This window comes from Ursus americanus, chromosome 36, assembly GCF_024610735.1.
Source record: "Ursus americanus isolate L20-20 chromosome 36, mUrsAme1.1.p, whole genome shotgun sequence".
Classification (NCBI taxonomy): Eukaryota; Metazoa; Chordata; class Mammalia; order Carnivora; family Ursidae; genus Ursus; species Ursus americanus.
The window spans coordinates 24751019-24768385 of record NC_142162.1 but is presented as its reverse complement, the minus strand read 5'-3'; the positions used below and the strand labels follow the sequence as shown (position 1 = coordinate 24768385).

Below are 17367 nucleotides of genomic sequence, written 5' to 3'. Positions count from 1 at the left end.
TCCATGACTTTTTTATTTTATAATTAGATATCGTATACAAGTCCTTTATCAGATAGACAACTTGCAGATATTTTCTTCTAGCCTGTGGCTTGTTTTCCTCTTTTTAATAATACTGCTTAAATACAAAAGTTTAAAATTTTCATGGCCTAATTTGTCAGTTGTGGTTTTTTTTTTTTTTCAATGGATTGTGCTTTTGATGTCATATCTGAAGACTTTTTGCTTAACAAAGATCATGAAGATTTTCCCCCATGTTTTCCTGTAGAAGTTTTACAGTTTGGGGTTTTACACTTAAGTGCCTGATCCATTTTGAGTTAATTTTTATGTATAATGTGATGTAAGGTTTTTTTTAAAGGTTTAAATTAATCTTTTTGTATGTGAATATCCAGTTGTCCAACACAGTTTGTTGAAAAGACGGTCTTTCCTCCCATTGAATTGCCTTGGCACCTTCATTGAAAATTGACTATAAGTGTAAGGGTTGTTTGTTTGTTTTTAAAGATTTATTTATTGATTTATTTATAAAGATTTTATTTATTTATCTGACCCAGCGAGCAAGCAAGAGAGCACAAGCAAGGGGAGTGTTAGGCAGAGGGAGAAGCAGACTGTGACTCCCTGCTGAGCAGAGAGCCCCATGCGGGACTCAGTCCTAGGGTCCTGGGATCATGACCTGAGCCGAAGGCAACGCTTAACTGAGCCACCCAGGCGTCCCATAAAGATTTATTTATTTATTTTAGAGTGAGAGCGTGCAAGCACGAATCAGGGTGAGGTGGGGGGCAGAGGCAGAGGGGAGAGGGAGGGAGCGAATCTCAATCAGACTGCGCTGAACACAGAGTCTGACATGGGGCTTGATCTGATGACTTGATATGACCTGAGGAGAAATCAGGTGTCAGACGTTCATCCAGCTGAGCCACCCAGGTACCCCGGTTTGGTTTTTTGTTTTTTTTACCCCAAATATTTTTTTTTCTTTTTTTTAAAGTCAGCTCTATGCCCAGTGTGGGACCTGACCTCAAGACCCTGAGATCAAGAGTCACATGCTCTACCAACTGAGCCAGCCAGGCACCCCTGTAAGGGTTTATTTCTGGATTCTCAGGTCTGTTCTATTGGTCTATGTGGTTATCCTTATGCCACTATCACACTGACCTGATTACTGTGGCTTTATAATATGTTTTAAAATCAGGAAGTGGGGGTACCTGGATGGCTCAGTTGATTAAATGTCTGCCTTCAGCTCAGGTCATGATCCTGGAGTCCTAGAGTCCGCTTCTCCCTTTCCCTCTGCCTCTCCCCGTGCTTGTGTTTTCTCTCTCTCTCTTCCTCTCTCTCTTTCACTCAAATAAATAAAAGCTTTTCAAAAAATAAATAAAATCAGGAAATATAAGTTATTCAACCCTCTTCAGTTTTTTTTTTTTAATATTTTATTTATTTGAGAGAGAGAGAGCATGAGTGGGGGTCAAAGCGAGAGGGAGAAGCAGGCTCCCCAATGAGCAGGGATCCTGACCTGAGGCTCCATCCTAGGACCCTGGGATTATGACCTGAGCTGAAGGCAAACACTTAAGCAGCTGAGCCACCCAGGCACCCTGAACCTTCTTCTTTTTCAAAATTATTTTGGCTATTTTTATTTCTTTGCATTTCCATATAAATTTAAGAATTAGCTTGTCAGTTTCTGAAAAAGAAAAGGAAGCCTGCTGGGGAGATTCTGTTCACTCTGTACATCAACTAGAGTAGAATTTTTAACATGTCCTTAAGAACAAAGATTATATAGGAAACTTTTAAAAACTGTAATAAAAAGAGAAGATGCTCAAAGGTGTTATGATTTCCTTTAACACCACAAGGCAGCAAAGAAAATGCTCAGGCTGTATACCTCTGTTTCTCACTCTTACACTCTCTTTGGTCCAGTTTTCTAAATCATTTCTTTATTTTACACTTTAAAGAATGTTTACAAGTAAGTAAAATACTCTGACAATATCTCTCTTCCCTTGTAAGTGGAATATCTCATACATAATGTACAAAGGTAAATACAAAATGAAAAAGGAAGAAGCAGCTGTTTTGAAGGTGATGCTGGGAACAAGTGTTCCTCTATGAGGTGTGCAAGAGAGCTTGTGGTGTAGAGTTAGATGATTGTGACTAATTGTTAATTGTAGGACAAAAGGTAAGTGGGTGTAAATTTTAAGGTACTCTTTCAAAAAAGTATAATATGAATTTTTGTTGTGACATATGACAGTATTTCTATATTTTGATGTTCTCCTCATTCTTTTAACTTCTGCCTTCGCATTAGAAAAAAGTGCCTAACGAGAACTTTATTATGATCTTTCCATAGACTGCTGTCTTCTTGACTTGTGTTCTAGAAGGTCCGATTTCTCTTCACATTGATAGTAAGCAGGCAAAATAAAGGGAGAATAAATTGTATTCTGTCTTTCACTTCATCTCCATTCTTCAGCCGAGAAGTCGGAGACCCTTGTGCATGAAGACAGATTTGTTCTATGGCCTCGGAGTTGGGTGCCGGGGACGATGGCGGCTGCACTGAGCTGGCAAAGCCCCTCTATCTTCAGTACTTGGAGAGGGCCCTCCGGTTGGACCATTTCTTGCGACAAACATCAGCCATCTTCAACAGGAATATTTCTAGGTATGCAGTTACATATTCCCAATATAATGTTTGACCACTTTCTGATTCCCATTATCTCTGGTTTTAGGGTTAAAGTATTTTCTGATTTTTGGTATGTTGGTATTTTTTTCTTCCTTCTTTCAATAGAACACAGTCAACTTTATTTAAAGGATCAATTTCTTCTGTCTGCTAACCGTGTAGAATTTTGCTGGATTAGCTGTGATTGTAGATTTATTCTTCAATTTATAGTGATGAGAGTGAAGATGGACTGGATGACAGTAATCCTTTATTGCCCCAGTCTGGGGATCCCTTAATACAAGTTAAGGAAGAACCTCCAAATTCATTGCTTGGAGAAACTTCTGGAGCAGGCAGTTCTGGAATGTTAAACACGTACTCGCTGAATGGAGTTCTACAGTCAGGTCAGTGTGGTGTGAGATCCGTCTGTGGGCTATCAGTTCTCTTGGGGCAGTCTTCCTTTCATTTTTGTTGTTCTTTATGTTTCTTTACACAGAATCAAAATCTGACAAAGGGAATTTATATAACTTCTCTAAGTTGAAGAAAAGCAGAAAGTGGCTAAAGGTAAGAGATAAGGCAAATGCTTATAATTCAAATAACCTACTAAAATTACAAATAGAAGGGAAGGTTATTGACTCATTCTGACACATTAGCGGATATTTTTCTAGACGCGAATCTTCTACTGTGGGTGTGATTTTTTTTTTTTTGTTTTCTGAAGAGATTATAGAGGAAAATCTAGAGGCCTCAATGAAGTTCATTTTAGCAAACATTTTTGAGTATAAAGCACTGTGCAGAGCAAAGGAGTGAAAAAATAGGTAAGATCCTTGCCCTCCCTGGCTCACATTGTAATCAGGATTATTAGTGTCCTTTTCATTAGTTCTTGAGTTGTTGAGATGTTGATTGAGTATATCCTACCTCCAGATACTATTGTAGACAGACAGGGTTCCCGTACTGTAGAGCTTACATTCAAATGGGGGGAGGCAGTGAGTAAGTCTATAAACAAAAAAATAAAAATGGCTTCTTTAAAGAGGTAACATTTCAGCTGATTTCTGAACGATCAGAACTATGTGAATGTTTAAGATAAGAGCATTTCAATCGGAAGGAACATAACTGCAAAATTCTTGAGAAAGGAAGCAGTTCAGTATGTTTGGAGGAGAAAGAAGGCTAGTATAGCTGGAGCACAACGAAAGAGGGGATGGTAGAAGATGACGTACGCCATGTTAAAGAATTTGTATTTTACCCTAATAAATTTCTGTTCAGTGTTTATAGGCAATATAGAGTGTTTCTATATTTTCCGTGAGTGTTTATAGGCAAGGATATGGTAGACTCTTGTTTACAGTCTTACAAGAGTACTGTCATTGGCCCAACTGAGTTAAGGCTAGCATTTCTTCTGTTAAAACTAATTATTTCTCTATTGCTTTCTTTTCTTGTGAAGAGCTCAAAGTAATTTAAAGGTACTCTTTCATTATCATCATGAAGTCCTTTAAAAGGTTTGTGTATAAAAGGCCTAATTTGATTCATATCAGTGAGGCTTTAAGCTGTTGGCAATGCAGAAATCTTTGTTTAGCCATCACATTTTTAAAAATTGAGATACAATTCACGTGCCATAAAATCTACCCTTTTAAAGTGCGTATTGTAGTAAAGTTCTGTGCAGCCATCACAACTAATTCCAGAACATTTTCATCACTCTAAAAAGAAACTCTGGTTATTAGCAGTCACTTCCCATCGCTCCTGGCAGCCACTAATCTGTTTTCTTTTCGCACGGATTTGCCTATCCTGGACATTTCATATAAATGGAATCCTGTAATATGCGGCTTTCTGTGCCTGGCTTCTTTCACTTAGCATAGTTTTCAGTTTCGTTCATGTGGCACATATCAGTACTCCATTCCTTTTTATGGCTAAATAATACTTCATTATTTGGATAATAACAAAATCAATTAATGATTTTTTGGGTTGTTTCTCCTTTATTAGCTATCACGGCTGGCTTGCTTTCTATATTCCTTTATACCCTAAAGGTTGTGGGGTTTTGGGGGGTTTTTTTTTGGTTTTTTGTTTTAGTTTTTTGCCTTAAGTATTTGACAGTTAAAATATCCTACATATATTTGTTAAGTACTTAGTGAAATCTAGCTTTGTTGCTGTTTCTAGCATTTCCATATGTTAGTGCTCTTGAATTCATGCCCGCTAGGTTCAGTTGGTATCCTTTTCTTTTCCACGTGAATTGGGAAACTGGAGTGACTCTCTTCCAGCTGTTTTTGTCCTTGTGTTGGGAAAAGGTGCTTGGGTCATAGAAGTTCTGGCTCCATAGTGACAGATTCCATTCCCATTTCCTCCCATTTGCAGAGCATTCTGCTAAGTGATGAGTCCAGTGAGGCAGATTCTCAGAGTGAAGACAACGAAGAAGAAGAAGAGGAAGAGCTCCACCTCAGCAGAGAAGAGCTTCATAACATGTTGCGACTGCACAAGTATAAGAAACTTCACCAGAATAAGTATAGCAAAGACAAGGAGGTAAGAGAGTTTCAGGGGAATCTCAGACCTTTGCACTGGGTATTTAATTTAGCCTTTAGTTAACATTCATTGAAGACGTGTCATTTCACCTTTATATTTAGATGGTGGTAGTGGTGATTCTAATACAAGCTTTATTGAAATATATTTCACATACCAAAAATAGCCTTCTAAAGTGTACAGTTCAGTGGTTTTTAGTATATTCATAGAGATATGTAACTATCATCACTATATGATTCCAGAATGTTTTCTCCAAAACGAAGCCCTACTCCCCTTAGCTGTTGTCTTTCATTTTTTTCCATTCCCCTCAGTCCTAGGAAGCCACTCAGCACTATAAATGTGCCTGTTCTAGACATTTCGTGCAAATGGAACAACATGTGGTCCTTTATGTCCATCTTCTCACTTAGCATGTTTTCAAGGTTCATTCATGTTGTAGTGTGTATCAGTACCTCACTCCTTTTTACTGCCAAATAATATGCTGTTGTGCAGACACACTGCATTTTACTCTCCATGTATCACTTAATGAATTAATTGGATTGTTTCTACTTTTTGGCTTTTACAAATGGTAGCTATGAGTAGTGAGTTGTTTCTACTTTTGACTGTTACGAATAATGCTGCCGTGAAGATTTGTGTACAGGTTTCAGTGTGGACATTTGTTTTCATTTCTTTTTTGTGTATACCTATAAGAGGAATCAGTGGGTCATATGGTAACTGTGTGCTTATCCTTTCTGAGGCACTGCCAGGCCGTTTTCCAAAGTGGCTGCACCGTTGTAAATTCTGGGGGTTCCTTTTTTATTGCACTTGCTCTTTGGAAGTGTCCCTATCTTGAAAAAACTCCTTTTCTTTACGTACTAACATTAGATTGATGATAGTTTTTAGTGACAACTATTTGAATATTGTTACCAAAGGCGCCTGATTTTTGTCAGAAGTGTGGTGCTTTGAACATGATGAGCAATAGCATATTTGAAGACCGAAATTCTTTTTAACAACTGATTAACATTCAAAGTTAGTTCAGAAAGCTTTGAATAATAATGCTAAAGATTTGGGGCGCCTGGCTGGCTCAGTCAGTTAAGCATCCGACTCTTGATTTTGGCTCAGGTCATGATCTCAGGGTTGTGAGATCGAACCCTGGGTCAGGCTCTGCACTGGGCATGGAGCCTGCTTAAGATTCTGCCTCACCCTCTCCCTCTGTCCACCCCGCCCCTCACCTCCCCACTTGGGTCTCTCTCTCTAGGGGAAAAAAAATAGGTAGATAGATAGATAGACAGACAGACGTGTATATAAATGGTGAAGTTTATAAACATGCAGAAGTAGTAAATAGTAAGATATCTGACTATTTTTGACTAGAGTTCCTTCTTAAAGTACAGTGCTAGGCATTTGGTACTTGAAATAGTTGGTCTTTTTTTTTTTTTTTTTTAGCGTAGTTGACGTAAAATAATTAGTTTCACTTATACAACATAAGTGATTTAACATCTCTATACATTATATTGTGCTCACAAGTGTAGCTATGATCTGTCACCATACAACACTATTATAATATTGACTGTATTCCTTGTGCTGGGCCTTTTATTCCAATGATTTACTCATTCCATAACTGGAAGCCTGTATCTCCCACTCCCTTTCTCCCATTTTGCCCAACCCCCGTCACCCTCTTCCCCTCTTGATAACCATCAAGTTTGTTCTCTCTTCAGGTCTGATTCTGCTTTTTGTTTGTTTTTTAGATTGTGCATATGAGTGAAATCATGTGGTATTTGTCTTTTTCAATCTGACTTATTTCACTGAGCATGATACCCTGTAGGGTATCATCCATGTCACAAATGGGAGGAGCTCATATACATGCGTACGTGTGTGTACGTGCACGTGCTCCACATTTTCATCCATTCACCAGTCAGTAGACACTTAGGTTGCTTCTGTATCTTGTCTGTTGTAAATAATGCTGCGGTAACCATGAGTGCATGTATCTCTCTCTCTCTCTCTCTCTCTTTTTTTTAACATTTTATTTATTTGTCAGAGAGCACAAGCAGGGGGAGTGGCAGTCAGAGAGAGATGCAGGCACCTCACCGAACAAGGAGCCCAGTGTGGGGCTCGATACCAGAACCCTGTGATCGTGACCTGAGCCGAAGGCAGCTGGCTAACCGACTGAGCCACCCAGGCGCCCCGCACATACCTCTTTGAATTAGTCTTTTTATTTTCTTTGGGTAGATACCCAGTAATGGAATTATTGGATATGATTTTTCCACTTTTAATTTTTTGAGGAACCTCCATACTGTTTTCAAGAGTGGCTGTACCAATTTGCATTCCCCCCAACAGTGCATGAGGATTCCTTTTGCTCTACATCCTCACCAACACCTGTTATTTCTTGTGTTTTTGACACTAGCCATTCTGACAGGTGTAAGGCGATATCTCGTTGTAGTTGATTTGCATTTTCCTGATGATTAGTGATGTCGAGCATCTTTCCATATGTCTGTTGGCCATCTGGATGTCTTTTGGGAAAGTGTCTACTTAGGTACTGTGCCTATTTTTTTAATCATCTTGTTTGTTTTTTGTTGTTGAGTTTTACAAGTTCTTAACGTATTTTGGATATTAACCGCTTATTGGATATATAATTTGCAAATATCCTGTCCCATTCTGTAGGTTGCCTTTTTGTTTTGTCGATGGTTTCTTTCACTGTGCAAAAGCTTTTTATTTTGAAGTAGTCCAGTAGTTTATTTTTGCTTTTGTTTCCCTTGCCGTAGGAGACATATCTAGAAAAATGTTGCTATGGCTCATGTCAGAGAGATTACTGTCTCTCTTCTTTTCTAAGATTTTTATGGTTTTAGGTCTCAAATTTAGGTTTTTAATCCATTTTGTTTGTGGTGGTAGAAAGTGGTCCAGTTTCATTCTCGTGTATGTGGCGGGTCCAGTTTTCCCAGCACCATTTATTGAAGAGACTGTCTTTTCCCCATTTTGTATTCTTGCCTCCTTTGACATAGATTAATTGGCTATATAAGCATGGGTTTATTTCTGAGTTCTCTGTTCTGTGTTGAAATTTTTTATTTATTTATTTATTTATTTATTTATTTTAAAGTAAGCTCTATGCCCAACATGGGGCTTGAACTCATGACACTGAGATCAAGAGTCACATGCTCTACCAACTGAGCCAGCTAGGCGTCTCTTATTTCTGGGTTCTCTGTTCTGTTCCACAGATCAGTGTGTCTATTTCTGCACCGGCACTGTACTGTTTTGATCGCTGCAGCTTTGTAGGATACCTTGGAATCTGAAATTGTGATACTTCCAGCTTTGGTTTTCTTTCTCAAGATTGCTTTGGCTACTTGGGGTCTTTTGTGGTTCCGTACAGATTTTAGTGTTGTTTCTTTTAGTTCTGTGAAAAATGCTGTTGATACTTTGGTAGGGATTGTAATACTTGGTCTTTTTTTTAGATTGAAGTAAAACATATATGGGAAAGTTCATAGATTTTAACTATATAGCTCAAAGAATGCTCATATAATTTTGACCATTGACAGGGGACCTCGTGATAGTTCTCCATGTCACTCTTTTGTCCTAGTTTCGGTTCTTGAACTGGCTGTAATCTAGGAAGGAGATTCAACAGTGGACTGTTTAATTTTATATTCATATTTATCCATTAGTAATAAGTGAGACAAAATCAATGTGAGCTTTGGGGGTCAGTTTAAATACAGTGTTTGAAAGAATCTCTGCCTGGACAGAAAAGAAAATCGATCATTCATATGTTAGGAATCTGACAATGTAGGCATTATCCATAATATTGTCAACCTCTATTAGCGGGAGATATAAAGAGTGAAGAGACTTGAAAGATAGGAGAATTGGGATGGCTAGTGACTCTCTGAACCAGATAGAAGACCAAAAGCCAGAATAACAGGTATCAAAACCTTATTAAATCTGAGGACCTATTGGTAAAAGAAATATGGTTTCTTTCTTATTGATGACTTCCATGCAGAGCCCTTTCTGCAGTTAATTGTATCTCTCAAATATGTGTCAGTTCCAAACAAATAGTCTGGTGGAAATTCAGAAGCATGAAGCGTTTTTCTTGTTTTCAGCAATTTACCATGTACATAGCTGATGAACCCATTTTGTTTTGAAGTAAGGAAATAATTCACCTGGAGATACTAAATCTTTATTGGTCTTTTTGTGGGATGAACACCATATTTAGGATCTGTGGTTTTTCTCTGGCTCAGCTTTTTGTAGTGAAGGTGATGTGAAGGCAGGCTTAGAGCACAGACGAGCCCTTGTAAGCCTCCCTGTCTTTGCCTGCTTCAGTTGCAGCAGTACCAGTACTACAGTGCAGGCCTGCTCTCCACATACGACCCCTTCTATGAGCAACAACGGCACCTACTTGGACCTAAAAAAAAGAGATTCAAGGAGGAAAAGAAACTTAAAGGTGAGCATACTGACCTGCCTTCTATAGTTCCTCATTCTTAGTTTCAGGGTTGTGCGTAGCCTTTTGGTACATTTGGACTTTGAACATAATCCATGTATTAGAAACTTGCTTTATCTGAGAAACCCTAGTCTTCCCTATCCAAGTAATATGGATTGTTAACCTTATTTCGTATTTGGTTTATGATCTTTTCTAGCATTATAAAGATGTAAGGACTATGGATTCCTAGCCAAAGGTTTAAGCCAATTAGTTTATTCCTTTTGTCTTCTACACACTCTTCCAAATGTTGAAAATGTTCTGGGAGAGGAAGAAGTTGGTTATGCGCAGGGAAGTACGAAGAACAACCCGAAGTCTTGGGAATAAGTCATAATTGTTGCTGTATGTGGAACTTTTAAATAGATCACCGCTTGCTAATCTTGTGTAGTGTTTGTTTGCATGTTTGCCAGGAAGTGTGTTTCCCTCCCTTACTGAGCTCCAAACAGCTGGAAATCAGGAAGGAAGTAGGAAGGGAAAGTTTTAAACTATCTGTGCGAGACAGATTTTATTCCCCTGAAGGTATGAACTCTACTCAGAATTTCTGTTCAGCCTTCTTCCCTTTCTCCCACATCTGCTAGTTTATCTCTGTTTTCTCATCCTGCACACTCTCACCCCCAAATAAGTTTTTTATTCTGTGTATGATTTTCTCTTCATAGGTCATAATGTCCTATCAGCTCGCTTTTTTCTTTCTTTGTTATTTCTCCTTAATCACCTTACGTTGCCGCCAAGTAGAAATGTTTCCTTCCTCTTGGCTATTACTTGAGTTCGTGGTACTTTGTAAGTCTCCCTTCCTGTTGTTGGGTTCGACAGAAATTCAGTTTTTAGATTTCATTTTGTGTTTCTCTTTCATGTAAACATAGGGAGTATCCAGTTTTCTTTTCCAAGGTAGTAAGATCTTCCTCTTGGAATATTCATAGTCCTGAATAGATGAAGAGATAAACATTGCCAGCCTCAGGTGGAAGGAGGAGAGAACCTTGAATTGTCTTAGAGCGAGGGATGGGCAGAAATGCAAGATTCTCAGTGTCTGTTTCCTTTGCAGCCAAGTTGAAAAAAGTGAAGAAAAAGAGGCGAAGGGACGAAGAGCTTTCCTCTGAAGAATCTCCTCGTTGCCACCACCATCAGACCAAAGTCTTTGCCAAGTTCTCTCATGACGCGCCTCCTCCCGGCACCAAGAAGAAGCACTTATCCATTGAGCAGCTTAATGCCCGTCGCAGGAAAGTATGGCTCAGCATTGTGAAAAAGGAACTACCAAAGGTACGTGAGCGCCTCCAGCGTAGGGGACGGCAAGAGTATTTTGTCTCCCTGCCCTCTAAAGAGGAGCTGCGAGAGCTACATACCTTCACAGTGTTCAGAAAGGAAACTGATCTCTTGGAATTAAGATCTTGTTGAAGAATACTCTTGCCAATCAACTGTTTCCCTAGATTTTGGTGAGAATTTACAAGACAGCTGTTATATGATGTTCCTTGTCCAAAAAATGGAGGGAAACTTCTTTGAGAAAGGAAAGCAGTTTTCTTACTTATAGCAATAGAGATCTGACAGCAAATTGATAGGTGATAATAGAGGAAATCAAAATGAAATGGTAGAGTTATGTTTCTTGGAGAATCTAGAAATATTTGGATGTTACCGAGTAATCACAGGCATTGGGAAAAAATGTGAATGATGTAAGAGAAAGATATATAAGCATTCTTTTTGCTCTTTTAATTTGTTTGGTTTTGATAACATTTTATTTTGATAAAACTTCAAGTTTGAAAGTTTCAGGAATTGTTAGAGGAATGTCCATATACCCTTTATTCAGTTACTCACCAGTTGTTTGCATTTTACTTAGTTAATAGCCTTATAAATTGTGTGCGATCCTAATAGAAAAATGAACAGGCTATTTTCTGAATTTAGAAAAGTTGATACTAACCTCAAGGAAAAAGTCAGTGTGTAAGAATTGCTGGAGAAACACTGAAAAAGCACCATCAAACTTTAAAATATACTATAACCCTCTGTAATTAAAACAACATAGTACTGCCACATGAATAGACAAATAGAACAGTAGAGTAGACTAATGCACTTTTTAATAAATTGTGCTGGAACAAATAGGTAGCCATTTGGAAAAAAATAAAATTAGATGTTTCTCACTCATATACTCTGAATGTATTAGGGTTCTCAATGTAAAAAATGAACCATACAAAGACTAGAAGAAAGCTATTACAATCCTGTTTAATCTTGTCATAGGAAAAGTTTCTATGTGTGTCCCGGAGGCAATGAAAGAAAACATTGGTAAATTTGACTAAATACAAATAAATTTTTTATGACAAAAGACAACTGACAAAGTGGGAAAAGTTATTTACTTTGTATATCACAGTCAAAGGGCTATTATCTCTAATATATAAAAAAACTCTTAAAAATTGAGGGACACTTTTGACACAGGACCAGAGCATGGGGACACAGCTAGATCGCAGGATGTTAGGCGCAGGAGACCTTCCTAAAAGTAACTTTGTGAGAGAGGAATTTTAGTCATCACCGACTATGCTTGGAACTTCTGAGCCTGCAGCAGCAAATGCAGGTTTAAAGGAAAACACCAGAAGCATTCACAAAGGAAATGAACAATGTTCACTGAGAAACACTTGGCAGATTTGGAATTCTTGTTCAGGAAAAACCCCTACCCTGCTCCCAGCCTTAAGAAAGAAGTGGTTTCAACACTGGAGATACATCCCACAGTACTTTGGGTTTGGTTCAAGAACCGTAGAGCAAAACTCAAGAAAGCCAAACAACAGCAATGAGCTGTGGTGGAAGGTCCAGACCAGCTCTTCCAAGAGAAACATGGATGCACCTCCAGCATCCCCCAGTGGTGCCTACCCTGCTTCCCTGTTATATACAGATCATCCAGTACGTTCCTTCCAACTCAGCATACGCTCCAATTTTAAGGCTCTCCCAGACCATTCTTTTGGCCACAAAATAGTCCATTTTGTCTGCTGGCAAGATCCTAACATCTACTCCCTTTGTCCCGTTATGGAATCTCAAATTCTTTCCACGAGCTTCACTGCTAATTCTTTTGGTTCTTCATCTCCACAAAGAACTTAATGAGAGAAACCAGACACAAAAGGTCCCATATTGTAATGATTTCGAATGATTCCCATACAAGAGACAGATATGAGATCTACACAATGTGGGTGCATTTCAAAAACATGCTCCGTGAAAGAAAAAAAACACAGAAATGCCCTTGTGGTGGAATTGAGTGGAAAGAGGCACTAAGCAAACTTATTGTGATGGGGATGTTCCATGTTGTAATTAGGATGGCAGTAAGCTGCATGTATAAATTCATCTAAAGACACAGAACTGTCATACTATATTACATACACTACAAAAAACAACCGTGACGGGATGGAGGTGTCAGCTAATGCTGTGGTGGTAATCATTCTGAAATGTATCAGATCAACATGTTGTACACCTTGCATTTGCAATGGTGTACAACAGCTGTGTCTCAGTAAAGCTGGAGAAATTTTTTAAATTACAAAAATCTCAATAAATGTATATAATGAAAAAAATCGAGGGACAAAGGACCACAGATTCAGTAGACAAAATGACATGAATAGAAATTCACAAAGAAAGTATAAAAATGGCCCTTGGGGCACCTGGGTGGCTCACTCAGTTAAGTGGCTACCTTTGGCTCATGTTATGATCCCAGGGTCCTGGGATTGAGCTTCAAATTGGGCTCCCCGCTCAGCGGAAAGCCTGCTTCTCCCTCTCCCTCTCCCTCTGCCTGCTGCTCCCCTGCTGTGCTCTCTCTCTCTCAAATAAGTAAAATCTTTTTTTAAAAAAAATTGGCCTTCAAACATGAAAAAGGTTTAAAGTCTCTCGTAATTAGAGTAATCTAAATTAAAATAATACCTAGATACCATTTTGTACTTAACCACAGTGGCAAACATTTTTAAATATGGTAACACATTCTGTCAAGGAGGCTGTGAGGAAGCGGGCACTTTCATACATTGCTGCTAGGAATGCAAATTTGACAGAACTCTTCTGGAGGGCAAGTTGGCAATACTTAACAATCTCCATATGCACTTACCTTTCAAACCAGCATTTCCGCTTCTAGAAATTATCCTGAGGCTAAATCTCTGGCAATACAAAAATACATGTAAACAGAGTTACTCATTGCAGCATTATTGTTACTATTTTAAAATTTATTTATTTATAATTTCTACACCCAAAGTGGAGCTCGAACTCACAATCCCAAAATCGAGAGTAGCAAGCTCTACTGAGCCAGCCAGGTGCCCCACAGCATTATTTTTAATTGCAAAAGAAACAACTTAAGTACCTATATGTGGGGCTTGAATTGAACTATGGTAGATCTACGCAGTGGATTATTATGCTGTAGTTAAAAAAGAAATAATGAGGAAGGCCTTCTTGAGATGATGTGGAGTAATTTCTAGGACGTACTGTAAAGTGAGAAAAGCAAACAAAAACAGGTATCTATAGTATTTACCTTTCATGTAAGCAAAAGAGGCATATAAGAAAATATATAAATAAATCCTCATTCATGCAAAAGAAATTCAGGAAGGGTAAACCAGAAATGTTGATTTTTTATAAGGGGCAGGTTGGAAAAACGTGGAAAGAAAGGGGGGAATGGACAGGTTAGCAGGGATGAGGGGGCAGTCTTTAAGTACATCTTTTATGTATAGGGCTGACTTTCAGAATCCTAGTAATGTTTCATGTACTCCTCACATACTCACGTACTCCTATAATAAAACCATTAAAACCAGCCGGGATGTGGGTGAAGAAGGAGGTTGAGGGGATATGTGGGCAAAGTTGAATAAAGACAGGAGCAAGTGCTTAACTGCATTAGAAATGAGTAACATAATCGAGTTGCAAGGAGTGGGGAAAGGAAAGGACTCATTGAAGTAACGGAGGAAATCAGTATTTTGACTGCATATGTAAGGCTAAAGACCAAAAGAACTATACATAAATGCTATGATTAGTATAGTGAGTGTTTCTTACAAAGGAGTAGGTTAGTAATTTTAGAACTACTTTAAATGAGCACTAGAATTGAACAAATAAATATGTTGTAGTTGACAGCCAGTTTGTGACTGTTGGGAATGCTAAAGTGAAGCCTTTGAAATTTGATTGGAATCAGAGCTATCAGTATAAATTCATGGGTTTTTATATATATACAGATAGATATGTACAGAAATATAGTTGTGTGTGCATGCATAGGTTAGTATGCATATATACTTACTTTTTGGCTCTGTTTGCTGAGAGTGCCTGGAAACAGTGACACCCCAGTAACAGTGTGAATATCTTGTGCCCAGGTCTTGATTTCTAAACACCTTTTATTCTCTAATAAAATGAACCAGAGCTCCTTGGAGAAGTAGTTTATACCAGAACTTGGCAGGGAAAATACAAGATGAGCCTTAAACATCTTGGAGTACCAGAAAGTAAGGAAGTGCTTAAAGAAATTTGAGTGTGTGGAATTGTCAAAAAAACACAGGGGCAACTTGAAGGAGCTCCTCATGGTCAAAGTTAGAATAATTGAGCACCAAAATTGATAATGATAATCCTGGGGTACCTGGGTGGCTCAGTTGGTAAGCATCCACTCTTGATTTCAGATTAGGTCTTGATCTCAGAGTTTTGAGTTCAAGTCCTGCAATGGGCTCCACACTGGGCGTGTGGCTTACTTAAAGAAAAAAAAAAAAAGACAATACTGAATTTTCACACATAGATTTAAAGAAATACTTATGAGTCCATACGGTTTTAAATAAATAAGCAAATAGATAAGGTAGAAGGAACAACTCTTCCTGACAGTAGAATTCCAATTAATGAGTGCAGAAGAAAGGAAGTAGAGAGCCATCATTACACAAATACCACAGTGATAATTGTTGCAGACTGGATCCATTGATGTAGACTGAAATTAGAGGATGAAGGTTAGAAGAGAAGCAGTTTGCACAGACTAAAAGCATCTACTCAGCGTACATATTAGCACAAAAAGAAAGATAGTAACTATTATGGTGAAAATTGGCAGAATCTACTTTACCCAGATGATCTAGGGAGTCACTTGTAATATAAATGTTGACATCGTGAACTTGATGTGATGCATGAAGAACGCATCATTTCTGTGGTATTCTTGCCAGAATGCGTAACATCATTCCATTCATGAAAAAATACCAGAAAATCACAAATTTGGGGACATTCTACAGAGTAACTGATTGATACCTTTCAAAAGTGTTGAGGACATGAGAGAAAGATTGAAGAAATGAAACATACAGGAAGAGACTAAGGAGAAAAGCAACTAAATACATGGGATCCTGTTACCGGATGCTGGAACAGGAAGAGGATTTTAGTGGAAAAATTGTTGACACTCAAATAAGACTTGTAATTTAATATTTTACCCGTGTTATTTTCCTTTCTTAGTAATTGTATTCTAGTTATATAAGATGCTAAAACTAGGGAAAGCAGCAGGAGGGATGTAAAGAACCTCTATTATTTTTTGCAACTTTTTCTGTAAATTTAAAATTAGTTCAAAACAAGAAGTTTTAAAATAATATGAGAAGAATAATGCAAGGAACTTCCATGTAACTTTTACTCGTAGTTAGCAATTGTTTGCTTCCTTTGCTTTGGTTATATAAATGCATGCTTTTTTTCCCTCCCCCATTTTGAGGGTTAGTTTGACACTTTGCACTGAACTTTGTAATAGTTCATTGTATGTTTCTTAAAAGGACATTCTCTCATACAGTACCACAGTGAAGTTATAAAAATTATTTTCTGGTCCACAGACCATATTCAGATTTCTTATCAGTTGGCTCTGTAACGTCCTTTATAGGGTTGTTGTTTTTTTTTTTTTTCTTGATTCAATCCAGGATCCAGTCTGACTCCGTGTTTCATTTCGTTGTCACCTCTCTTTGATCTCTTTTAAATCTGACGCAGGGTACCCTGTAAATCCGACATAGTATACCCCTGTTGTTTTGTACAGTGTTTCTGAATTTGGGTTCATGCGAGTCCTCATGATTAGATTTGGGTTATGCATTTGGGGCAGGATTACCAAAGGAGTGACGTGTCCTTCTTGGTATGACACATTAGGAAGCACATGACACGTGTGTCCCAGAATGATGATACTAGCTTTGAGCCCTTGGTGTGTAGGTGCTTCTCTACTGTATAATGGCTGTTTTTCTCCCCATACCAGTTGTAAGTATTTTTGGAGAGAAAGTTTAGATAGGAACATTTTTGATGGGAGAAGTAATGGGGAAACCCTCTTTGTACCTGGTGAAGAGGCTTCAGAATGATGCCCTTCCAGGGCACCTGGCTGGCTCAGTGTGTAGAGCACACGACTCTTAATCTCAGGATTGTGAGTTCAAGCCTCACATTGGGTGTAGAGATTACTTTAAAAAATAAATAAAAATATTTTTTAAAAAATAATGCCCTTCTGATGATCAGGAATTCACTAGAAATATCTGAGATTCTTGTCTTTAAAGTGGCAGTAGCTAGCTGCTTAAGCAGTAGTAAAAGTTTTTTTTTTATAAAAAGCCTAGAAATTCCTATAAGCAGACAGTCTGAGGTGGGAATTTTATATAAATGGCATTTGGGCTGTCAGTAACTTTGTACCCACTGTTTCTTCAGAATTAGGGGGAGAGTTCTTTAACAGCCAGAGCATCACTCAGCTGTGCCTGTGCTGTGTCTTCTCCCATGTCAAGTGGATCATCCTGGGAAATCAGGTTTCTTTATTAGGTTTTTGTTTTAACTGAATTGCAAGACAAAATAAGCAGCTTGTGACTGGTTTGTTGGCTGCTGAATCATCTTGTGTTAGGTCTGCCTTGGAATTTTTTGTTTGAGAAGATGAAGCTTAAGT

General features: G+C 38.2%; 1 protein-coding gene and 1 pseudogene across 2 annotated transcripts in view; both read left to right on the top strand.

Moving 5' to 3' along the window:
* INO80 (INO80 complex ATPase subunit) overlaps window positions 1-17367 on the top strand; it is a 129966-nt gene that overhangs the window by 28044 nt on the left and 84555 nt on the right. For both annotated transcript variants that reach the window (XM_045771011.2, XM_045770995.2), the window contains exons 2-7: window positions 2432-2617; window positions 2846-3015; window positions 3108-3175; window positions 4952-5116; window positions 9389-9509; window positions 10582-10796. In XM_045771011.2, the coding sequence (XP_045626967.2) occupies window positions 2475-2617; window positions 2846-3015; window positions 3108-3175; window positions 4952-5116; window positions 9389-9509; window positions 10582-10796 (882 nt within the window). In that variant the 5' untranslated portion in view covers window positions 2432-2474. The remainder of the gene's footprint in view (window positions 1-2431; window positions 2618-2845; window positions 3016-3107; window positions 3176-4951; window positions 5117-9388; window positions 9510-10581; window positions 10797-17367) is intronic.
* LOC148107052 (divergent paired-related homeobox pseudogene) lies at window positions 10807-16366 on the top strand (annotated as a pseudogene).